The sequence below is a fragment of the Antedon bifida genome, chromosome 11, assembly GCF_963402885.1.
Source record: "Antedon bifida chromosome 11, ecAntBifi1.1, whole genome shotgun sequence".
Lineage (NCBI taxonomy): Eukaryota > Metazoa > Echinodermata > Crinoidea > Comatulida > Antedonidae > Antedon > Antedon bifida.
The window spans coordinates 2,418,934-2,446,418 of NC_136236.1; the positions used below are offsets into that span (position 1 = coordinate 2,418,934).

The window sequence follows — 27,485 nt, forward strand, 5'->3', positions numbered from 1 at the left end:
AGCTGCCAAAGGCGCAGAGGGAGGCGCAGCTACGAATTGGTTTTAGATGTTGTCGCCTAATCAAATGCATACACTGAAAATATTTACGCGTGATTCAACCATGGAGTTACCATTATTTTATACCTCAATGATTCAACCAAACAATCTTATTACACCTAATAAATGTCCTCGCATATCGGACATGTTTATTGAATTTTGACGCACGAACGAACATACGCGCCGACGTACGTGCATCATCATTGTTGGGCCTATTTATTATCCAAATGTTCATTGTAATCATTAATAATAGTATGAATGCTTATCAATTGTTTGTTATGCGCAATTTGAACAATTTGTGCAATTGGAAATTTTATTAAACGTAAATAAAGGAAAGTTGGTGAAATCATTCTTATTTTTTTTTTGTTAAATGTATTATTGTCTAAATATTAATATTCATTAAAAGTGAGAATTATTCATAGGTAAAAAAATGTGAAGAATATCAATCCCCTTCCTTTGCACTTTTTGCGTTCCATACTTGAACGGGGCCGAGTTGACCGATTATTTTTTGGACGAGTTGACGTGAGGCCGAGTTGACTTAAGGCCGAGTTGACTTGAGGCTGAGTTGACTTGGGGCCGACTTGACTTGGGGCCGACTTGACTTTGGCCGAGACGGTTTATGGCCGACTTGGATCGAAAACGCATGGGCACATCACATAAAGTTTGATAGTCTGTAGACAGACCTTAATACCTAATAATGAAACAAGACAGTACACACAAACATACTAATGATAATGTTTTCATTTAATTATTTATTAATTTTCAATGTAGTAATTACACCATTCACCTTCTACAATTCGTGCCCATGTATGGAGCACAGTTTGGGACATATTTGTAACATAATTATAAATTGACCCAATCAGCACCCCATACATGAATACCAAAATGACAATGGTCATTAAAATTGACTATATAGTGTTAAAAATAGCATTCAAATTAAAGGTAAATGTTTATTGCAAGTCTAGATTGCTATAATAACAGTGTTAAAAATAACATTCAAACTAAAGCTAAATGTATATAACAAATCTAGATTGTATAATAATTAACAGTGTTAAAAATAACATTCAAATTAAGTATGTATATTACAAAGCTAACTTGCTATTATAGCAATGTTATAAATAACATTCACAATGTTAAAACTTGTACAATATCAATTTCTATAACAATTGAAGCCAACATTAAAGTTGTATTATCTCGCAGATTTTCTCATAAAATTTACTAAAATTTTAAAAATTACATTAAAATGTTAAAGCTTGAATTAATATTTACAAATATATGACAACACAGTCTCCTCTTTAATACTATTATAATAATACTACTATTTTATAGTAATTTGATTAAATTAATTTGAATTAAATTTAACATAAATATCAATATTATATTAACACACTAGAAATAAAGGCCAATAGCAGTAGGAACTTTTATAAAGTTTAACCCTGGTTGAACCATACAGCTGCAATTAGTAATAGACACACACACACACTATATAACAATTCTACTTTACTGTAGCAGATAAAAAACCTAAAATAGTACTTTTTTAAAGAAAATATATAATGTACAATAGGAATAAAATAGATAGCTTATACGTTCATAACACACACTATATTACAATACTACTATCAGATAAAAAACCTAAAATATTAATGAGAAATTTCGTTGAGACAGAGAGGTGTTTGCTTATAGTACTTTTTTAAAGAAAATATATAATGTACAAAAGAAATAAAATAGATAGCTTATTATACGTTCATAATTGCTGTACGTTTTGTTTTATCAAACGTAATATTGAGATTACTCCTGCAAATAAATGTTCCCTCGAGTCGGCAAGGGTTCGAGGCCGACTCGCCCCTAGTTCTGGTGGTGGAACAAGTCTTCTCAGATAAGGACTATAAACCGTAGGTACAGTGTACACAATTATAACCTGTGTGCACTTTAAAGAACCCAGTTCATTATTTGAGAAGAGTAGGGGGTTACCCCGGTGAACTGGTTCACTAAAAAGCCCCTGTATCAGGGGGATTACCACCTATCTGATAGGACGGTGATTAATTTACTATTGGTAATCCTTGGCTACATTGCCTAAAGACATAAAATAAAAAAAAAAATTAAAAAAATTTGTTAGATCAATGGCAGTTTACTAATAGAGTTTCTCAACAATTAGTACTGGAGAGTTTACCGTTTCTTTTACTGTCTGACCAAGTGTCGCTATGGTGGAAACAGGGGTTATTAGTTTAATGGGAGTAGAACATATTGGAAGCTATGACCCAAGTGTGAGTGTTCATTCACATTAATTTAAAGTATTCCCCCTCGCATATTTTCTTAGTTTAAATGTGTAGACAGAATCTCTTTAAGTAATTGGAAATTCTTAGGAAACAATTTAACCAATTTGTATGGCGTCTTTTAACTTTTCCCAAAACAAAGGAATTTCTTCTTCATTTTCGGGACACTCAAGGTATGTTTTTTCCTTGATAAATTTGTTAATTTGTTGATGTACTTTTACATCTTCCGTTAACAGATCAGGTGGTATTTTTTCTAAAAGGATCAAGATGGTGACTTGTCTATCTTTATTATAAGATGGTGATAATGCAACATCAAGTTCGTGTCTACACCATTCCCTCTCCAGGTATGCCCTTGATATTACGCAAACTGTACGGTAACTTGCTTGCATACTTTCATTTATATTTGTTGTAATGTACTGCCCAGCAATAAAATCTCTTTTATGGATACATAGTTTGATTCCTGTTTCTTCATTTTCTACATTTTTTCTCATTAACGTAACCCATTCTTCATTTGCATCACAATAAGAAACAAAAGCATTATATGTGTATGGATTGTTTTCACTGTCTATTGGCTCATATCCTTTCCTACGTGCTTTTAGAACACAATAATATCTTTTTACACGATACCTCTTTCTGTAACAAACGAAACTAACCACAACCAACATTAGAAGTACACTTCCAGAAATAATCCAGATATAGAATGGAATTATATGATCACAATTCAGATCACTTGGGTGAAAGCTTAAGATAGGTTTGTCACGATAAGACGGAGGAGAATCGCAAATACAATCATTGATATCAACTATGGAAACATGAGAAGTATTGATCCAATTTCTGAACCATTCTAAATCACATGTACAAGCAAAAGGGTTAGTTCCTCCGGCAGCCATTGTTTTCAGATGTGGAATTTTATCAAACATTGATTGGTTAAAAATATTAAACTTATTATTACTAAGATCCAGGTGTTCTATACCGGCTGTCGGTTTAAAAAGATTATTTGGCAGTTTCATTAACTTATTATGACTTAGTTTTAAAGACGTTAGGCGTGTCAAACCAACAAAAGTGTTTGAATGAATACTACTAATGCCATTACTGGAGAGATCTAACTGTAATAAACTGGATAAGTTATTCAGAAAAAACACTGGATCATCTGTTTTTAACATAAAGTACAAATTATTATGATTTAAGTAAAGTTTTTGAAGCTTTGTCATCCCAGAAAATACATCAGTATACACATAGTTCATGTTATTATTGCTTAAGTCTAGAATTTCAACGTTTTTTAAAACTTGAAACGGTGATGGTTTTAAGCGGATAGATCTCAACTGGACTTTATTCAAAATAAGAATTTTTAAATTCAAAACTTTTGAAAATGCTGTTGATTTGAGGTTGATGTTTGTATTGGCGCCGATATTTAATATTTGTAGTTCATTTAAACCGTCAAATTCATCCCCTGTCAATTCCTGGTTTATATGATTTTCGGCTAATTCCAGCTTGGTTAAATTTGTTAGACCTTTAAATGCACCAGGCTCTATCCGTTTAACTCCATTCAGTTTCAAGTTAATATACGACATATTGCTTTTACTTAGACTAACAAAGAACCCGCTAAAAATCACACTAACATTGTTCTTTTCCATATCTAAGAATTGTAGTGATGTTAGCGCACTAAATGTTTGATTTTCAATCCTAGTCATGTTGTTATTATACAAGTCTATACGTGTAAGGTTAGCTAGAGAACTGAAACAAGCACTTTCAAATGTTTTAATCCAATTATTAGACAGGTCTAATGTTGTCAAGTTATGCAAGCCTTTAAACATTAAATCAGTAAGTGTTACCAAACGTAGATGTGTGAGTCTAAGACTTTGTAGTTTAACTCCATCTAAAGCCATTGCAAGGTTTTGAATGCTACCTGGGGAAATCCCACCATAAAGTAATTCCCCAGAGACATCTAAGACCTGAATGGAATCAAAATGAGAAAATGCTTCTCTCTCTATGTACTCCAATTTATTACCACTAAGTAATAACCTACTTAAATTTGCATTTTTAAAGCAAATAAAATCTGTATTTGATAAGTTAGTGAACGTATTGTTAACTAGACTTAACACTTTAGTTGTTGGTAAAGCACAGTTGTCGCCAAGATTCAGAGAAGTCAACGAATTTCCATCAAGTTTCAACTCTTCTAAGCTGATCAAGTCTTGAAAAAGGTTATCAGGAATTTTAATCAATCGTGGATGTATTTGAGAGAAGTCGAGACACCTCAAGTTGGTGAGGCCTTGGAATATGCCAGGCTCCGGTTTACTCAGCTGGGTCTTCTTTAGGGTCAGAGTGTCTAGTTTAGGCAATTTACTAAACGCACCAGGAGCTACCTTGGAAATATCGTTGTACGATACATCAATCGTTATCAGATTCGGTAGTCCGTCAAACGAGTCGGCATTTATTTTCAGTATTTGGTTATGCGAAAGAATTAAATATTTGATCGTTGGTGAAAGGTCCTTCGGTATGTCCTGTAGTAAGTGATGACTGCAGTTGTACACAAAGTCCACTTCCTTACATGGAGTCAGAGTGGCACTGGACACCTGTACATGCAGAATTATGCAAAACATCCCAAGCAGTGTTCCACCTGTCATTTTCATCATCATGTGGTGTTATAATTTCAAGATATAGCTTCTCAGTTCCTTCACAATAGTTCCACTGCTTATTCTGCCATTAATTTCTCTCTAATGTAATAAATTTTTAAAAAAAGAGATTTTGAATATGCATATAGATATAGATTGTTATCATACTTTCATAACTTGTGTATGTGCTTGATTTCATTTGTTTAAATCTATAAACTGGAAACTGAAACTAGAAAATAAATAAACATTATAAAATACTAAACCACAAGAAAAAATACTACACGGTATGTTATTATTTAAATAAAACACTTAAGAGGTTATATGGTGAAATCTAAACTATTATGGAATGCTAAATGATATATAAATAATTAACATCAAAATTAACCACAATACAATGTTAGATCACCAATTTATAATTTATATATAATAAGCCACATACTTTATATAGAATAAGAAATAATTTTTCCTATCACAGTGTACTCATGTGAAATTTCTTGATCAAACAAAACAATCAATTTTCAAAGAACTAACTATAAATATAAAATAAATTTTAACATACTATATTTGTAACTTTTCGCTTATTCGTGCTATAAAAAATATTAATTTTTTAATTCAATTTTTAAACTGACTGTACTTCAAAGAGATATATATATTTATTTTTATTAAACTTAATTGTTCATGTTTTTGGGGGACAATACATCTTTAAAATGTCAATGTGTGTTTATACCATTTGGAAGATAGCCTTCTATTGTACAATACAGCAGTATTGTTAATATACAATAAAAACGAAAGTGACAGTTAGTAAAACTAAAAATAATATATATTGAATAGAATGACTAAAAATGAAAGTTCAAAGATTTAAAACAGATAGGTTGTTGAGGAGGAGGAGTGTATCCTAAAGCTATTTTATGTAAATTATAACCATGGACCTACAACAAACTAAAGGAAGTGAATTGTCAGTGAAAAAGGCCAGAGAACAGGCAAATGACACGTAATAAAGCTCTGTCTACACTGTCAAACTAGTGTGACGTGCCCAAATATGGTAGTGATATGCCCAAATATGGTAGTGATATGACATCATCATGTCCATATATGGGCACGTCACATTTTTTGTCACATAAAGTTTGATAGTGTAATCATGGAGATTATACCTCCATGGTGTAATCAAATGACCATAATAAATATCTATAATAAAGCTCTGTCAAACTAGTGTGATGTGCTCAAATATTGTAGTGATATGACATCATCATGTCCATATATGGGCACATCATATTTTTTTGTCACATAAAAGTTTTGATAGTGTGGATATGAGCTAATTAACATTCAAATCCATAACAATTTATTTTTATGTGTTTTTATTCTAATTTTCCCGGCCTTTTAAAAAACCCCAATATTTAATTCAAATAATTTATACATAGATTATTATATATAAAACAACTATTATTCTCCTGCTAAATTAAGTTAATATTAATTTAAAAGGGATCATGTCAAATTATTCTACGGCTCAGAATACTGCAGTAACTACATTTTACTGCTGTATTATTTAGTTTATTTCAATGTAGATTTTTATGAGTCACTTTATTATTCTTATGTTTACCCAAGCTTGTTAAATAATTTCATAAACAGGTTGAAGAGTAAATAAAATGTAGTTAAAAAACCAGTTATAAGTTAATATATTAATAGGCCTACTTAATTAATATTAACACCAGTTAATAATAATAATAATACCAGAAAAATTAATAAGTTAATATTATATAAAGATTTTAGTTATTTATTAACCTATTGGATTATTTTATGTTCGTAATCTCAAGCTTTACCTGTGATGTCATCACATATTTTCATGCTTAGACTTTTGAACCGTACAGTAGTTGTCCCGGGTGGGAAATTTTCTGTTGCATGGTGTGCATAACATTTGCATAAATATAAAGAGTCCAAAATACCATAGCGACGAAATAATTAATATTTCATTTTATAATTAGTTAGGAATATGGGAAAACATACATACAAAACATCTTGCATTTCAATTCATCACGTGATTTGAGAGCTCCTTTTGGGCATAAATATTTTGAGAAAAGCATTATATGATTGAAGTATCTTTGATAAATAAATTACTGACTGTATCTATTTTACTTCAATATTATTGAATATAATCAATAATAACATTGATATTGTACGGAATTTAAACCACAGTTTGCGAATTTTGCGACTAATTTTGCTCAAAAAATGAGATGAGAGTTATTATTGTACCTCCGTGATGAGAGCTAGCATCACATTCTCGGAGCCCATCGACACCGTGCCGACACACACAGCATGCAGCAATAGGGAGGATCAAACGAACACATCTCATCTCAATTCCATCACACATCATCACCGCGTGCAGCATCAGCACAGTCATCGTGTCGGACTAGTTCTAAATCTTACGCGCGAGTCAATATCTAGGCCACCCATACTTTATTATATAATGATCTTATTCTTACCCAAAATAAAAATAACTGGATCAGAAACAGGCCTGAGCTAAATCGCCTTCGTTACCGTCGGCATGTATCGCGCTGTGTCATGCCCCGACCAACCACATTGAACATGAACGACGTTAAAGCGGAAATTCCCCGGGTCACGTGACTTCCGATAAATAGGCCTATAAACACTTCAAATATCACTCCTGTCAAATTTGTCACTACGAACAATGCAGCAGTACTAGGCCTATAGAATAATGTTAACAATTGTGGACAAAAGCCTTTCGTGTTGAATTTCATCTAAACTATTATTTATGCGATTTCTACACGTGCGCGCTGAGCATCTCTTGCTTGCGCGGCCGCTAGATCTATTAATCTACGCGGCCCGGCGGTGGCTTGTACGATATAATAAGATGATATCAATTAGTGCGTGTGCTCTAGTGGTAAATTTAAGTTATATATATTTTCTTTCCAGAAAGACTATCAGTTAAAATATCTGTTTATTGTACTTTTATTTCGTCAACACGTTCAACACCATATCGTAACTTATAAATCATAATATATATAGACGGCGGTCTCAGATTCAGAATAAAGTTATCAATATTTTGACCGTTTTTCACATTAAAAATGTATAAAACGTACAATTAAATATCACAACATTAAATACCCTCTTCCCTTTTCCGCGCGCGCTCTGAAGAAACACGGTGAAAGACGCATGAAAGAGGTAGCACAGACTAGAATTACCAAATATTGTCATTAAAGATGTATTGTCCCCCAAAAACATAACAAATGAAGAATAATAAAAAAAACTAGATTTGAACTCGTCACTACGGACGAGTTAGGTTATCCGCAGCGCAAAAGCCACGTGCACGTCATACGTTAGAATATTGCGCGCAGAAAAACGATTATGCCATTGTAAAAATGTTAGTGCGCTCTCTATTTTGCGTCACGTCAAAGTATATACGGTATACACTATATTCTGTATACGTACTACATACAGTGCAGAATAGGTGAAAATAAGGGACCCAAGTTATTGACGCTTTTGGACATGATGACGTCATCACAATTTAAAAAATGGTAGATTATGCGAAAGATAATTGATTGGCCTAGACAATATAACAAAATGGGGGGAAATGGAATACGGATAAGTGGAGATGCGCTCTATTAAATGTGATGAGCTATGCGAAAGAGACAAAAATCCTATATTTTATATTCGAGTGGCCATACGATGACGTCACAATGTCTGGTTAGCCATATCGATGCATGATTCGATATCTACAACTCATCAACTTCCAGAATATGCAATTTTAAAAAAGTTCACCACGTAGTTTACAATCTATGACTGTTTTAAAAAAGGCAAAATTTTGACAAATTTTTTAACTTTTTCATTAAAAACGCGCGCAAATTGTTTAATTCTACGTGCTCGTATGAAGTGATTTTAAGTCGAAATTGATTGAAAATTGGTAAATTTACTAGAAAAGGCTGAAAAAACAAAAATCAAGCAAAAAAAAGATGTTTTTGCGCTACGTGCGCACGTGCGCGTAAAAATATTGCGCACGCGTGGGAATTTTTGAAATGCTCAAAATGACCTGAAACGCGTAGAAAGTTGATTAGAAATTGATTTTACGCATTCTGAAATTTTAAACGTGCGTGCGCGCGTAACTTTCTGTGAAACATGCCATTTTTAATCCATTGAAAGTTTGCACTTGATATGACTTAAATGTTCACCAAGTGTCATTACAAAATGACTTTTGGTTTTTAGTCTATGTTAAATACGCAAAATTCATAAAATCGCGCGTAGCTTACGCTGCGCGACTCTAAAGTAAAAAAACGAACTGTCCTGCACTTCTACAGATAGAGGTAAATCTTCTGACAAAGTTATACGATGTATTGTTGATCAGAATTTGAGATACACGTGACACAAAATTCTGGGAAAGAAAGAAGAATAACATAGAAAAAAAAAAAAAAAAACTAGACATGAAACTCGTCACTACGGACGAGTTAGTTATCCGCACGACAAACGCCACGTGCACGTCATACGTTAGAATTTTGCACCCAGAAAAAGAGTATGGCATTATGACCTGATCTGAAGAATATGATATGTTGTTAGTGCTGAATTCTGTCAATTTTGTGTCATATAGTATATACAGTATAAACAGTATAATCTGTATACATATTACATACAGTGTAGAATAGGTGAAATTACGGGACCCGCCATTTATTCCATTTTTTAACATGGCGACGGTATCAAAATGAAACACTAAAATACCAATTTTGGAAGGATATTATCTCAGCAACAACATATTAGCGTGTAGAAGAAATTTGGATACGTAAAATATAGATGCGCGCTCTTTTAAATGTGATGAACTATGACGCAAAATATGAAAATACGACTTTTTTTATTCAACTGGCCATATGATGACGTCACTACATCTGATTGACAAAATGTTCACATAAGTTCGCATCTACAATCCAATAGCTTCCAGAAAACGTTTTAATCGTGATTATCACATTTTATTCTTACGAGCTATAACAGATTAAAATTTACTGTAAAGATAAAATTAATGACCCACGTAATTTAAATTTTTAGGCATGATGACGTTATAAAAATTAAAATATTTTTAACTCATGCGAAAGATAGTTGATTGACCTAGATAATATTAAAATCTCGGAGAAAATGGAAGACGGATAAGCGTGATGCGCTCCATTGAATGTGATGAGCAATAACGAAAGAGACAAAAATCCTATTTTTTAAATTTGTGTGGCCATACGATGACGTCACAACATCCGTAAGGAAAAAATTCTGCATGAATTCATATCTACAACATATCTGCTTACATATTAAGTTAAAAAACTCGGGGGTAACGGTTGATCCTGAGGAGCTATAATAGATTCAAAATAGGCATAATTTTGACAATATTTTGTAACTTTTGCAACTAAAACGCATGCAAATGGTCTAAATCAACGTGTACGTATGACGTCATTTTAATTTGAAATGATGTCAATCTTTTTAAAAATGACTAGGAAAGGCTGGAAAATCACAATTTAATAGAAAAAAACATGATTTTCATGCTGCGTGCGCACTGCACGCGTAAAATTGTTCGCGCGCGCGGGAAATTTTGACATGCGCAAAATGTCATGAATGGTGTAAAAAGTTGATTAGAAATTAATTTTGCGCATTTTAAAATTTTAAATGCGCGTGCGCGCGTAACTTCTTGTAAAACACGCCATTTTTAGTTAACTAAAAGTTTGCCCTTGATATGACTTAAATTTTCATAAAGGGTAAAAAAAAAATTACGCTTGGTTTTTAAGCTATGATCAATCATTAAAAATCATAAAATCGCGCGTAAGTCACGTTGCGCAACTCTGACGTCATTCAAAATAGGAGGTGCACAACTTCACGTAAATGCCCACATGTTGTCAAAGTTATGAAATATTATGTTTACACATTTTAGAGATACGTGAGCCACAAAAAAACGGGAAAGAAATAAGAATAATACAGAAAACTAGATTTGAACTCGTCACTTTGACGAGTTCGGGTTATCCGCGCAAATGCAACATGCAGATACTTTAAACTATGAACCTCGACAATTACTATGCCATCCTATGACATGAAATAAATATGTTTACAGTGCTGAATTGTACCTATTTTGTAGCATACAGCATATTACAGTATTTACAGAATACACTGTATATGTTATACAGTGTAGCATAGACGAAATTACGAGACCCATCTTTTAAATCCAATTATTAACACGATGATGTCATCAAATTGACATATAAACATAACTATTTTAGAAGCTGATTATCTAAATAATTACATTAATACAAATTTGAAGAATTTTGGGCACGTAAAAGTGAGATGCGCTCTCGTTTAAACGCAATGAACTTTTACCCAAGAGATGAAAATATGACTTTTTGAATTAAACTGGCCATATGATGACGTCACAACATCTAATTGGCAAAATATTCACATGAATTCGTAATTAAAATCCAATAGCTTCCAGAAAACGTTTTAATCATGATTATCACTTTTTATTCTGACGAGCTATAACAGATTAAAATTTACTGTAATGATAAAAATAAGTGCCCTACGTTATTTACATTTTTAGACATGATGACGTCATAAAAATTAAAATATTTTTAACTCATGCGAAAGATAGTTGATTGACGTAGACAATAATAAAATCTCGGGGGAAATGGAATACGTATAAGCGAGATGCGCTCTGTTGAATGTGATGAGCAATAACGAAAGAGACAAAAATCCTATATTTTACATGCGTGTGGCCATACGATGACGTCATAACATCCGAGAGGTGAAAATTCTGCATGAAATCATTTCTACAATTTATCTTCTTGCATAATAAGTTAAAAAAATTGGGGGTCACCTTCGATCCTGAAGAGCTATAATAGATTCAAAATAGGCATTATTTTGACAATATTTTGTAACTTTTTAAACAAAAACGCGCGCAAATGGTCTAAATCAACATGTTCGTATGACGTCATTTTAATTTGAAATGATGTAAATCTTTTTTAAAATGACTAAGAAAGGCTGTAAAATCATAATTCAAGAAAAAAACACATGATTTTCATGCTCCGTGCGCACCTTACGCGTAAATTTTTTCGCGCGCGTGGGAATTTTTGACATGCTCAAAATGTCATGATCAGCGTAGAAAGTTGATTAGAAATTAATTTTGCGCATTTTGAAATTTTAAATGCGCGTGCGCGCGTAACTTCTTGTGAAACATGTCATTTTTAATCCATAGAAAGTTTGCCCTTGATATGACTTAAATTTTTACCAAGTGTCAATACAAAATGACTTTTGGTTTATAATCTATGACCAATCATTGAAATTCATAAAATTGCGCGTAACTTACGCTGCGCGACTCTAACGTCATTAAAAATATGGAGGTGCACAACTTCAGGTAAATGTCCATATAATGACAAAGTTATACAAAAGATATATTCACAAGCAATAGGGGATATGCGACGCACAAAAATCCGGGAAAGAAAGAAGAATAACAAAGAAGAAGATGAAAAAAAAGATATTTACAATCACATGGGTTATCCGCAACTAAGTTGCGGATAACCAAAAAATAATGATCCACTACAATAACAAGGAGTTATCCGCTACTAAGCGGATAACTAAAAAAAAGATCCTGACAATAACAAGGGGTTATCCGCCAAGTGCGGATAACCAAAAAATTGGTAGGACATTGTTTTCACTTAAGACAAAATAAACGGTTTTTATTCACACCTATTCATGACTTCCAGTCAATTTGACTATTTTTGCGTTAATTACAGTTTTATTTATTTTTTTTTATATTTAAGTAATCTTTTTTTTTTCTCGATCCAATTTTTGGTCAAAGTGAATAACTACTATATTAAACAAAAATTGTAAAAAAATCCCCTTTTTCTCGTCCTGAGGAGTACAGTCAGGAGAGAATAATACCATGTCGGACCGTTGGTAAAATATGATCTATAAAATATGACATCATCACAGACCGCATTGTGACAATGTCGTTTCGCTATTTTAATAATATAGGCATAGAAAGTTTTTTTTTGTGATTGATGATGATGGCCACGATTAGCTGCTGGTGAGACCTGAGACCCGGCTTTTTGTTTGGGTAATTTAATTATATAAACTAGGCCTAGGCCTGTGCCTAACCATGTATTCAAGACGTTCTATAAATCTATCATCTAGGCCCTAGCTAGGTTAGGCTAGCTAGTCACTATCTAGCCTAGTGCGTGGTCTGCACCCTTCTCTCTATCTAGAAAAAGTACGCATCCTTCTAGGCCTGGCCATCCTAGCTAGTAGTAGTAGAGAGGAATACCCAGTAGACAGTCGTGCAAAAAAGAGCAGAGCTCTGCCTCAGTCACTGACACTGATTTAAAAAAAATATATACATCTTGGCCTAGCTGGACTAGCTTGACAATAATTATTGTACAGTATTATAATTATCTATTAATAACCTTTATTTATTGACTTTTGTAAAGGTTGAATATTTGAAATGTTTATGTTATAATTTGTTTAGATTTGACAAACATACTATGGAAATAGGGGACTCGGGCAACAGTGACTCTGATGGCGCTAGTAACAAACCCCGACAGACAAAAGGAAAGAACAGAGTTTGGGATAAAGTTTCATGGTTCACTAGAAAATCAAGAGGAAGTAGAGAAAGTCAGACGGAAAATGCTTCGTTAGGAGAGGATGGCTATCCAGGATCCTGCTGCCCTCAAGAAGACGCGGTATTCGACAATTCATCCGTTTCCAGTTTGTCTCCGCCGGTGTTCAGTCGCCCTTTATCAGATTGTAGTTCTAGCAGCGAAGAAGGAGAAGTATATATAAGAAGTGTGAAACCTAAAAATAGAAACAGATCCTCAACTGTAAACAGCCAAGTGTTGTACCAGAACTGTGTGAAACCTAGTGTTGTTAAAGCACTGTTTAGGAGAGAATGCGCATTATACCACAGTCAGAAATCACCTTATATATACAATAGAAAAACCCGAAGTCTCCCAGTTAGTAATACTCGTCATAAAATAGCAAATGAAAGTCTTACAGATGTAAACATGGACAGTACTGAGAATAGTGATGATGAAGCGCTAGATGATATATGTCACTGTCCTTCTTGTTGTTCTTGTCGGCATAGTGAAAGGAGTATAGGTAGCTGGCCTAGAAAACGTTCATGCCCATTAAAGACATCCCTTACCTTATCGCAAGCCACTTCATTCCCAGGGAAAAAGCTGTCCGCTCCCTTGTCTCATATATTACTACCAAAGACTCCTAGTGACTCTGGGCAAAGTAGATGTGTACGAAATAGACTTTCTAGGAAAAGACCCAGTAATTCTTACAACGGTCTTGAAATGGACGATTGTAGGTGTTTAAAATATGAAGAACATGCAATGAAATCAAGGAGTCTACCCACAGGGTCTACGTTACTTAATCTTCTAAAAGAATTTCAGAAATTAGAGAAACAAAATTGTGGGCTGACGGTTGTAAATAGATCTAGTGAAGAGCAAAAACCATCAACGACATCAAGGAAATACAGAGAGACGAAACCTGTAGAACGTTCTAAGAGTCTGTGTAATGGAACAAGAAAACCATCTTATAGAATGCAGTTTGATGATTGTGGTATTAGTGAGACTGAGTCGAGGCAACATGTTTGTCTTAGTAGACGAGTGGCGATGAGTAAACATAAAGAGTCTAATAAAGGAATTGATGGGAAGGTTTTCAAAGAACGAATGGAGGTATTAATTAATAATCTTTTTTAAAAATATATATACACTATAATAGGGTAACCATTACATTATAATTTAATATACATAAGTTGTTTAAGTCTTTGGGAATGGAGATGTTATTGTCTGAGTCATGAGAAAAAAATCATGACAATGACATCTGACAGGATTTGAACCCTGGTATCGGTAACCGATGAACATCTTAACCACCGCCATTGTAAAAATTCCAATTAACATTTAGAGACCTGTAACACCCATAGCGTACAACCCATCAGCTTAGCGACAAAATTGAAGTTTACATTTTTCAGATTTTTATTTTTTCCTCATCATAATCCTACTGTATCACCATGTTTTGTTGTTTTTTTTGCAGACTACGTTGAGCTGGTTTAAAGAGTTTAATGATCAACAGAAAAACTCCATGATGAAAAGATTGTTGGTAAGTAAAGACTTAGGTATTTAATAATAGTATCTCCTGGATCCTTTGCATGTGTTTAACATTCATGGCCAAACACAGTAAATATACAGTAAACTAAATTGTATTAAAATTATTATTGTTGTATAGAAGTTAATATGATGATGAATTGGTTTTATTTATCAGGAATTATGTGAACTACCTCAGATGCACATGTTGTCAGTGTTAATGGAACCAATTCTCCATCAAACATGTCCGCACAATTGTCAGGATCTGTTGTCATGGTTACCCGCACAACTTTCTCTTCATGTTTTGTCTTTCCTTGATCCAGGTAAGATTTTTATCCATTTTTCTCGAGTTAATTGCTCCCAAACCCTTCCTTATTGTTTCCTAAGAAATGTTACCATTTATTGTTTTTGTTATTTCAGTAACATTGAGCGCTTGTTCTCAAGTGAGTAAAATGTGGTACGAGTTGACTACATACCCGTACATATGGCAAAGACTCTGTCGTCTTCCTAAATGGCAATTGTCGCGGGCAGAAGAACACAAACAGATGATCAACCACATGTCTTCAACAATAAGGGTGATTTTTAGTTTCATTTATTTGTATGTACTGTGAGCATACCACAACATATATTTCAGTCTGAACCAATACTTATAATTATAATATACTTATATAATAGTTTAAGACTAGTTATATATCATTATTTTATCTTTAGTGGAAGGAGGTCTTTGCTGAGCGGTATCGATTGCGTCGCAACTGGCTGAAAGGTCTTTGTTCTGTACGTACATTCGAGGGTCACACAGAGGGTATATCGTGCGTTCAATTTGATGATACTAGAATTGTTAGTGGCTCTACAGACAGTTCCATTAAGGTAAAAAATGAGATGCGGTAGAAGAGTGGTAATGCACTTGTCTATCATTCTGAAAGATCTGGGTTCAATTCCTGATAGGAACGACTCCTAGCCACCCTATCACATAATACAGTCTATTCCCCTATGCTCAGAGGAATGAATATATAAGACTTTACAGAACATTCAGCAATACAATTTATCAGAAATTGAGTGAAATACCAAACACTATTCTACTACTATAGTCTCACAGGTATGATTAAATAGTATCTACTTTACTATATTTAGGTATGGAATATCAGAACCAACACTCCGTGGTCAGTACAGACCCTTGTTGGTCACTCAGGGACTGTTCGATGTCTTCATTTGGAAGGGAATAGATTGGTCAGTGGCTCAACAGACCGGTCCATCAAGGCAAGTTTCACATTTTGTGTAAAGTTTGTTGACTTGCTTATATGACTGTGCTTATCTAAAGCTCTGTCTACACTATCAAACTAGTTTGACAAAAAAAGTGTGATCTTCCCAAATATGGTAGTGATATGACATCATCATGTCCATATATGGGCACATTACATTTTTTTGTCACATAAACTTTGATAGTGTAGACAGATATTAATTAGATTAACATTGACCGTTTAACTTTCTTTATACACAACAGGTGTGGGATTTATCCATGCATAGCAGATGGTCAAGCATTGCTTGTCGAAAGACCATGATTGGTCATCAACAGACGGTCAGATGCTTACAGGTCGATGACGAGAAAGTTGTTAGTGGTTCGTATGATCACACATTGAAAGTTTGGGATATACGTAGTGGAGACTGCCGGTTAACACTAAGGTATGTAGAGTGAGACCTCAACTAAATATACTAAGTTTTTTTTTTCAGGCTTTTGTGATATTTATGTAATTTTTTGCACAGTATATCTGATCACACATACTATAGTATAATTTCTTATCTTTCTAACTTGTCGTATTAACATCAGTATCTTTATTTTGTTTTTAATCAGGGGACACACTGCTGCTGTTCTCTGTCTACAATTTGATGAGAACAAAATTATTTCAGGGTCTGCTGATAAAACTATTAAGGTACGTCTACTCAAAGACCAAGTTGTTATATACGATCAATTCAACAATAAAAACTGGCCATATTATATTTTAAGTTTCATGTGCCATGTGTAAAATGAAGGTTTTGATGTACCTACTGTACTATAAACAAATACATTTGATACTTTTAAAATTGTTTTCAAGATATGGAATTTGACGACAGGAATGTGTGTAATGAGCTTAGAAGGACACCACGATGCTGTAACATGTCTTCAATTTGATTCGAACAAGATCGTTAGTGGTTCACTGGACTGTAACATCAAGTTTTGGGATATACATGTTGGTCATTGTACCAGTACATTAGACTGGGCTCACGGTGAGGGACACACAGGTGTTGTCAGGTATGTCAAATTGGTTTTTATTCAGAATCATTGGGAAGTATTTTGATTAAGAATTTGAGTGCCCTAGGTGAACCCAAAGCCTTGTTTGGAGTTGAATCCTAATAATATTGATCCCTGCTGTATTTGCATGTCTGTTTGCAAAATGCAAATTCTTTGTAAAATAATAAAATAATAAATATAAATAAATAATCTTCTTATTGAAGCTACGGAATGAATAAAAGCAAGTCACGGTTCAGTGCTTCGATTATTATTAATCATCAATTGTGGATTGGTATCTTTCAGATGTTTACAGATTGATAGGTGGCGTGTTGTTAGTGCCGCAGATGATAAGACGTTGAAAGTTTGGAACATAGAAACTGGCGAGCGGTTGGTGACATTGCGCAATCATACAGACGGCGTAACTTGTCTCCAGTTTAACGATAGTAAAATTGTATCTGGATCTTATGATAGGACGGTCAAACTCTGGGATTTCTCATCAGTTTGATATTACTACAATATGTTAGTATTTTACGGTCTGTTCCTTGTGCAGGTTGAGCTTAAAAGTTAGAGATCTAAACTCTGTCTACACTATCAAACTAGTTGACAAAAAAAGTGTGATGTGCCCAAATATGGTAGTGATACGACATCATCATGTCCATATATGGGCACATCACATTTTTTTGTCGCATAAATTTGCTAGTGTGGACAGACCTTTATGTTTGTATTTAATTGATAATCGATGACAATGTCACCACAAAAAAGTAATGAGTATATATTTGTAAAAGTGATATAAATAATATAAATTTAATTCTGTATTAGTGTACAGATGAGTGTAGTAAATGTATTACTAGTTGTAACATGTTGTAAAAGAAATTTAATTTTCCATGGTTTTACGAACCAAAAGATGGTAATTAACCATCATTGAAATATAGTACTGTTCTAATAGATGATAACTATATAGATTTTACTAGATAATAGATTTATGTAAATGTGCAGATATTACACCAATGATCCATGTGTTAGGTGATTTGAGTAAGTTAGCATTTTGTCACGCAGTATATACCTAGTCCATGTCATATACACAAGCTGAAATTTTAACCGGACTGGACACAGGTTTGCTCCAAACAAAATATATATATGCTGTGAAAGTAACTGTTTAAGTATGAATACATAAGATATTGGCAAAACATGGGTCTAGTTATTTATCCATGTGAGTTTGTTCCTCCCAACAAAGGTTAGCGATAACTTTGCACATGAAACCAACTTACCCCGGGTAAATAACTAAACCAGAACAAACCCATAGACAAACATATACAGGAGATACCCATGTTATACCTAAAATGTATACGTTTAAATGGTAAATTTGATACACAAAAAAAAACCCTTTTCTTTTTTTAAAGTTAATTTATAAAACGGTATTTTCTGCCGATTTCCATACATTCCATTTTTTTTTTATGGTAGCTGTTGACATGATGAAACCTATTATTTAGAAATTCTTACCACAAACTTAACAGGGTATATTTACAATTGAGTATTAAGAGCAAGTACCTGTTTAACACAAAATACTAAATCCAAATTTGTTATTATAATTATACAGCCCATTTTTTAATTATATATTTTATTATTTATAATGAATGCAATTTTTAAGCATTGTTAAATACAATTCTGACCCAAAAACTGTCACTCAATGCAATAAAGTCTTATTTAATTCAATCAAGTGTTTATTTACAATGTTTTGACTTACAGGAACATACAGTATAGGATTGTATGGACACAACGTATATGCATGTATTTATTCATTCATTTCTTTATTTCGGATAGTACATCCATCAGGGAGGTATCAAATTTATTTTTATACTTCCCTGCATCCATATACCAATCATACAAAAAAAACAAGGCCAACAGCCATTAAGTCGCATGCTACAATGCATAGTGATACCGGACCGACAGACAGACCGACCAACCGACCTACATAGTGAACTATAGAGTCGCATCCACGCTACTAAAAACAAGAAGAGAAACAATTACACCAGAAAATTAACAATATAAGCAACTTCCACAACACCAACCTACAATATCCTAAACAACCAATTTGCACCAAAGCTGATGTAGGTTGGATTGTGGAAGTACGGTAATTATGGTTTGAATCGGACTATATCCATCCAATTGATCAAGGGGAATTTAAAATTTAATTCAAGACTTATTTGATTTTAGTTTGAAAACAAAATTGATGTGCCCAATGGTAGTGATATATATGTCCATATATGATGTGCATATTATTATATATCACATTTTTATATCACAAAGTTTGATAGTGTGGACAGAGCTTTAGTTTATTTAGATTTGAAGCGGCTCTTTAGTGGATCAGTTATGTATTTCATTCAAAGTGGTTAAATTGAAATAATTTGTATACCACTCATCTATCCATTCACATATCATCATTTCCATAGCCTGAGAACTGTTCATCACTCAAAAAGAGCTCACAGCATCTCGAATTATTATCATTTCAGGAGCAAAGCCTGATCAAATAAGATCATGTATCATTTTTACAACGTACACAGCAAACCAACACCCGACCAACAAACACCATACACGACTTTAAACCGCAAAAATGTTTATCCCACCAGGTAGCCAGGCTAGGCTTGTCTACCACAGCGGACGCCAAGCCCGGAAAAAGAAAAATGGGCGGCGAGTTTCAATTTAGAAACCCCTAGCCTAGCAAGCCAGTTATTTCTTTTGAATTTTTGGCCAAAAGAAATAAAATAAAACAGTCTTCATTGAACAGCATTAATAAAGACAGCAAAATACAACTGTTGTTTTGAACAAGCTGAATTTTAAGAACAATTTTAACGGTAAAAATCGTGTACAATATTTTGCTGACAACAGGCGCATGGCTGACTGTGGCGTTGTGTGTTGCTTTGCGTGTTTGCGCCACCAACATCAAGCTTGCAAGCCGGCTTTTTTTTAACTTGTGTTACGTCATCATAAATATAAAAAATGCGGAAAAGAAGCTTACCCGTTGAAAAGAAGCCCACCGTACCCAAGAGTACTAAAAAATGAGGAACACATGGACTCTTTTTGGGGTTTTATGGTGTCTATTTAATGGAAAAGTGAATGCCATACAAAATGTAAAAAAAAAAAAAACAATATTCATAAAAAAAATACCCGTCGAGGTTCGAACCCCAGCTGACAGCACTCAAAACTGAGCATTACCCGTTAAGCCACAAACTGAAACATGACTTAACAGCTGATAATAGTCTATTTATACGTGTATTACGTAATTCATCATTACGTCATAAATATCCTATTAAACTTGCTAAAACCAAAATGATCAGTTAGCTCAGTCGTCTGAGCGTCGTGTTAACACACGTATGTCGTGGGTTCGATTCCCACGCTGGTCGGTGGAATAGAGTTAAAGGCATGCGGCCACTGTGTTTGGGGTTCACAGATCATACGTCCCCCTTTCCACCACACATCATGAGGCGACAACATCATTGCATCTGGTGATGTGGTGGAAACGACCCCAAAAGGCTGTGGCAGGGCCTTAGTGCTGAGGCAGGGAGAGCACATTTACCATCTTTTTTTTTTTTGGCTCTCGCCAACTGCTTTGATGGTTTAAATTTTATGTTTAGCGCCCTCAATTTATTTTAATGTGTAAAAAAAAGGGAATTAATTCTCTTCGTTACGTGTTTAGAAGAGAATTAATTTTATCTCATCGTAGTTTGGTATGCCGTGCGTTTGTTATGCAAATGAGTGTGCACATGTGCTGTGGGAAAGATGGTATTGTTAGTTATTCGCGATCAACTATTTTGTTAATCTTCTACATTATAATTATAATTCTACCGTTACACATTATAGTGTATTTTTAAATATCCGTTTCATGCAAGATACTGTATTGTAGGCCTACTAATATTATGTTGTGAATAAAAGTTTATGGTAGAATAAATAAATAAATATGTTTTAAGCAGATCTTCGAAATTGAAGCATAAAAAGCTAAAAATCGCATCTGGATAGTTGAAATTTAACATTATAAATATCAAAGGTGATAATTGTAATTGTTTTCTAAATTATAGAAATATTAAAATTAGTAAGTAGGCTTTTGTGTGCTAGCTCTGTTTGTATTTCATAATGTTGTTTTGTTGAATTACCGTGCATTTCCATGTCTCACACTTGGGAAACAATCACCATTGTATGGCTGGTCCTGAACACTTATATATTTCGTTTCATAATTTCAGGGGAATAAGCTTTCATTCTTAGCTCTGCCCCAACCATGGTGAGCTTAACTGGAGACTTATTATTTAATTTCATATTTCAATAAATATTTTTTTTCAAAATTGTCTTTGCTCAGCCCCAATCTCTTATATATCATGTTTCAAAATACTATAGGTGTCATTTCTGGGGACCTTGTAGTTATTTTAAACAGTTTGGTAAGCCCTGCGTTGTTATACAAATGAGTTTGTGCAGGTGTAATGGGGAAGATGGCATTGTTAGTCATTCGCGGTAAACACGCCACACTGTTGAAAATGTTGATGATCTTTACATTGAAGATTATTCAAATCATGTAAAAAACCATTTCTACGGACGGGAACATAGCAGATCCCCTCATTTAATATGAAAGTAATCTAAAACAGAAGTCCATCTGGAAAAGAAGCCCACCCAAGAGTACTAAAAAGAAAGAGCACATTTTAGCTTCATTGTCCTTATAGAGAGAGCATACTATAACATCTTTTATTTTTCTGAGGCTTTCGCCACCTGATTTTTGATGTTGTAAATGTTATGTTTAGCACAAACATTGAACAGTATGGCGTGTTGACCGCGAATGACTAACAATACCATCTTTCCCACTACACCTGCACAAACTCATTTGCATAACAACGCCGACATACCAAACTACGATGAGATATAAATTCTTTTTTAAACACGTAACGAAGAGAATTCTAATTCCTTTTTTTTCTGACTAGGGGTAACATTCTTTGCGAACAACGCGAACGTCAGGAGGGGAAGTCCCCGATGAAGCAATGTACTTCCGGTACGGTCAACTTTTAACAAAGTGACGTGAATTCAAAGTTATATGTTGGCCTAGTTATGTTAAATAATATACATAGTTAAAGAGCGTGTTTTAAGGCATTAGGCCTAAATGTCGTCAGCAACAGCAATGGCGAAACACGTTGAAACAATGTGTTTTACTCAAAATTGACTTACGCCTTTTTTCCCAATTTTGTTTCCCCTTATGGTAGGATATTATTTTTCCGGGTTCAGTTTTAGGGGTTTTATGGTGTCTATTTAATGGAAAAGTGAATGCCATACAAAATGTAAAAACAAAAAAACAATATTCATAAAAAAAATACCCGTCGAGGTTCGAACCCCAGCTGACAGCACTCAAAACTGAGCATTACCCGTTAAGCCACAAACTGAAACATGACTTAACAGCTGATAATAGTCTATTTATACGTGTATTACGTAATTCATCATTACGTCATAAATATCCTATTAAACTTGCTAAAACCAAAATGATCAGTTAGCTCAGTCGTCTGAGCGTCGTGTTAACACACGTATGTCGTGGGTTCGATTCCCACGCTGGTCGGTGGAATAGAGTTAAAGGCATGCGGCCACTGTGTTTGGGGTTCACAGATCATACGTCCCCCTTTCCACCACACATCATGAGGCGACAACATCAATGCATCTGGTGATGTGGTGGAAACGACCCCAAAAGGCTGTGGCAGGGCCTTAGTGCTGAGGCAGGGAGAGCACATTTACCATCTTTTTTTTTTTTGGCTCTCGCCAACTGCTTTGATGGTTTAAATTTTATGTTTAGCGCCCTCAATTTATTTTAATGTAAAAAAAAGGGGAATTAATTCTCTTCGTTACGTGTTTAGAAGAGAATTAATTTTATCTCATCGTAGTTTGGTATGCCGTGCGTTTGTTATGCAAATGAGTGTGCACATGTGCTGTGGGAAAGATGGTATTGTTAGTTATTCGCGATCAACTATTTTGTTAATCTTCTACATTATAATTATAATTCTACCGTTACACATTATAGTGTATTTTTAAATATCCGTTTCATGCAAGATACTGTATTGTAGGCCTACTAATATTATGTTGTGAATAAAAGTTTATGGTAGAATAAATAAATAAATATGTTTTAAGCAGATCTTCGAAATTGAAGCATAAAAAGCTAAAAATCGCATCTGGATAGTTGAAATTTAACATTATAAATATCAAAGGTGATAATTGTAATTGTTTTCTAAATTATAGAAATATTAAAATTAGTAAGTAGGCTTTTGTGTGCTAGCTCTGTTTGTATTTCATAATGTTGTTTTGTTGAATTACCGTGCATTTCCATGTCTCACACTTGGGGAAACAATCACCATTGTATGGCTGGTCCTGAACACTTATATATTTCGTTTCATAATTTCAGGGGAATAAGCTTTCATTTTTAGCTCTGCCCCAACCATGGTGAGCTTAACTGGAGACTTATTATTTAATTTCATATTTCAATAAATATTTTTTTTCAAAATTGTCTTTGCTCAGACCCAATCTCTTATATATCATGTTTCAAAATACTATAGGTGTCATTTCTGGGGACCTTGTAGTTATTTTAAACAGTTTGGTAAGCCCTGCGTTGTTATACAAATGAGTTTGTGCAGGTGTAATGGGGAAGATGGCATTGTTAGTCATTCGCGGTAAACACGCCACACTGTTGAAAATGTTGATGATCTTTACATTGAAGATTATTCAAATCATGTAAAAAAACATTTCTACGGACGGGAACATAGCAGATCCCCTCATTTAATATGAAAGTAATCTAAAACAGAAGTCCATCTGGAAAAGAAGCCCACCCAAGAGTACTAAAAAGAACTTAGCACATTTTAGCTTCATTGTCCTTATAGAGAGAGCATACTATAACATCTTTTATTTTTCTGAGGCTTTCGCCACCTGATTTTTGATGTTGTAAATGTTATGTTTAGCACAAACATTGAACAGTATGGCGTGTTGACCGCGAATGACTAACAATACCATCTTTCCCACTACACCTGCACAAACTCATTTGCATAACAACGCCGACATACCAAACTACGATGAGATATAAATTCTTTTTTAAACACGTAACGAAGAGAATTCTAATTCCTTTTTTTTCTGACTAGGGGTAACATTCTTTGCGAACAACGCGAACGTCAGGAGGGGAAGTCCCCGATGAAGCAATGTACTTCCGGTACGGTCAACTTTTAACAAAGTGACGTGAATTCAAAGTTATATGTTGGCCTAGTTATGTTAAATAATATACATAGTTAAAGAGCGTGTTTTAAGGCATTAGGCCTAAATGTCGTCAGCAACAGCAATGGCGAAACACGTTGAAACAATGTGTTTTACTCAAAATTGACTTACGCCTTTTTTCCCAATTTTGTTTCCCCTTATGGTAGGATATTATTTTTCCGGGTTCAGTTTTAGGGGTTTTATGGTGTCTATTTAATGGAAAAGTGAATGCCATACAAAATGTAAAAAAAAAAAAAACAATATTCATAAAAAAAATACCCGTCGAGGTTCGAACCCCAGCTGACAGCACTCAAAACTGAGCATTACCCGTTAAGCCACAAACTGAAACATGACTTAACAGCTGATAATAGTCTATTTATACGTGTATTACGTAATTCATCATTACGTCATAAATATCCTATTAAACTTGCTAAAACCAAAATGATCAGTTAGCTCAGTCGTCTGAGCGTCGTGTTAACACACGTATGTCGTGGGTTCGATTCCCACGCTGGTCGGTGGAATAGAGTTAAAGGCATGCGGCCACTGTGTTTGGGGTTCACAGATCATACGTCCCCCTTTCCACCACACATCATGAGGCGACAACATCAATGCATCTGGTGATGTGGTGGAAACGACCCCAAAAGGCTGTGGCAGGGCCTTAGTGCTGAGGCAGGGAGAGCACATTTACCATCTTTTTTTTTTTGGCTCTCGCTAACTGCTTTGATGGTTTAAATTTTATGTTTAGCGCCCTCAATTTATTTTAATGTGTAAAAAAAAGGGAATTAATTCTCTTCGTTACGTGTTTAGAAGAGAATTAATTTTATCTCATCGTAGTTTGGTATGCCGTGCGTTTGTTATGCAAATGAGTGTGCACATGTGCTGTGGGAAAGATGGTATTGTTAGTTATTCGCGATCAACTATTTTGTTAATCTTCTACATTATAATTATAATTCTACCGTTACACATTTAGTGTATTTTTAAATATCCGTTTCATGCAAGATATTGTATTGTAGGCCTACTAATATTATGTTGTGAATAAAAGTTTATGGTAGAATAAATAAATAAATATGTTTTAAGCAGATCTTCGAAATTGAAGCATAAAAAGCTAAAAATCGCATCTGGATAGTTGAAATTTAACATTATAAATATCAAAGGTGATAATTGTAATTGTTTTCTAAATTATAGAAATATTAAAATTAGTAAGTAGGCTTTTGTGTGCTAGCTCTGTTTGTATTTCATAATGTTGTTTTGTTGAATTACCGTGCATTTCCATGTCTCACACTGGGGAAACAATCACCATTGTATGGCTGGTCCTGAACACTTATATATTTCGTTTCATAATTTCAGGGGAATAAGCTTTCATTCTTAGCTCTGCCCCAACCATGGTGAGCTTAACTGGAGACTTATTATTTAATTTCATATTTCAATAAATATTTTTTTTCAAAATTGTCTTTGCTCAGCCCCAATCTCTTATATATCATGTTTCAAAATACTATAGGTGTCATTTCTGGGGACCTTGTAGTTATTTTAAACAGTTTGGTAAGCCCTGCGTTGTTATACAAATGAGTTTGTGCAGGTGTAATGGGGAAGATGGCATTGTTAGTCATTCGCGGTAAACACGCCACACTGTTGAAAATGTTGATGATCTTTACATTGAAGATTATTCAAATCATGTAAAAAAACATTTCTACGGACGGGAACATAGCAGATCCCCTCATTTAATATGAAAGTAATCTAAAACAGAAGTCCATCTGGAAAAGAAGCCCACCCAAGAGTACTAAAAAGAACTTAGCACATTTTAGCTTCATTGTCCTTATAGAGAGAGCATACTATAACATCTTTTATTTTTCTGAGGCTTTCGCCACCTGATTTTTGATGTTGTAAATGTTATGTTTAGCACAAACATTGAACAGTATGGCGTGTTGACCGCGAATGACTAACAATACCATCTTTCCCACTACACCTGCACAAACTCATTTGCATAACAACGCCGACATACCAAACTACGATGAGATATAAATTCTTTTTTAAACACGTAACGAAGAGAATTCTAATTCCTTTTTTTTCTGACTAGGGGTAACATTCTTTGCGAACAACGCGAACGTCAGGAGGGGAAGTCCCCGATGAAGCAATGTACTTCCGGTACGGTCAACTTTTAACAAAGTGACGTGAATTCAAAGTTATATGTTGGCCTAGTTATGTTAAATAATATACATAGTTAAAGAGCGTGTTTTAAGGCATTAGGCCTAAATGTCGTAAGCAACAGCAATGGCGAAACACGTTGAAACAATGTGTTTTACTCAAAATTGACTTACGCCTTTTTTCCCAATTTTGTTTCACCTTATGGTAGGATATTATTTTTCCGGGTTCAGTTTAAAGGGTGAGTAGGCTACAGAGGGTGAACTCCCACCCCACCCACTCTGGATCCGCCACTGTTTTGCTAGCTAGCCGAGGACTCCCTGAAATGTTTGATTACACGTGAATATACATAGTGTTCTTATTATTTTTCGAACCTTTTGATATTTCAAACCTAGTACATTATACCGACTGAGTTATTAAAGTATACTAGAAGCTATACAAGATATAAATTATAATCAATTATTGAAGTCCTAATATAATATAAGTAATACTTTATGGATGGGCGTTCCTGACACAGGAGAGATGATATCGTTCATTTTTTATTTTTACATCTGTCATATTTTATATTTGTTTGTATAACCTTTTTAAGAATCAGTTTTAAGTATTCTTTATTTTATCTTTGTTATATTATTAATTTGTTTTCTATATTGTATGTACGATACCAAATTAAATCAATCAACGATGGCGGGTGGGGTCGGGTTTCAATTAATTCTATATGCTCCTCTACTAATATAAAAATACTATTTTTAGAACTTCAACCCATCATGACGTCATCATACAGTTTGAAACAGATTGG

The 27,485-nt window shown here is 34.1% G+C and overlaps 2 protein-coding genes across 2 annotated transcripts; one reads left to right on the plus strand and one right to left on the minus strand.

The window, feature by feature from the left end:
• Positions 1-1,376: 1,376 nt before the first annotated feature.
• On the minus strand, positions 1,377-7,475 carry LOC144855393 (toll-like receptor 3). Its single transcript, XM_078713241.1, has 3 exons — positions 7,399-7,475; positions 1,669-5,021; positions 1,377-1,557 (listed from the first exon to the last, which is right to left on the minus strand). The coding sequence occupies exon 2, from the start codon at positions 4,943-4,945 to the stop codon at positions 2,408-2,410; it is 2,538 nt and encodes an 845-aa protein (XP_078569367.1). The 5' UTR covers positions 4,946-5,021; positions 7,399-7,475; the 3' UTR covers positions 1,377-1,557; positions 1,669-2,407.
• Positions 7,476-12,955: 5,480 nt separating this feature from the next.
• Positions 12,956-18,998, plus strand: LOC144855892 (uncharacterized). Its single transcript, XM_078713846.1, has 11 exons — positions 12,956-13,001; positions 13,410-14,622; positions 14,981-15,046; positions 15,209-15,353; positions 15,451-15,605; positions 15,742-15,897; positions 16,162-16,287; positions 16,532-16,710; positions 16,880-16,958; positions 17,121-17,317; positions 17,600-18,998. Exons 2-11 carry the CDS (start codon positions 13,426-13,428, stop codon positions 17,799-17,801), a joined length of 2,502 nt encoding a protein of 833 aa, XP_078569972.1. The 5' UTR covers positions 12,956-13,001; positions 13,410-13,425; the 3' UTR covers positions 17,802-18,998.
• Positions 18,999-27,485: the final 8,487 nt, after the last annotated feature.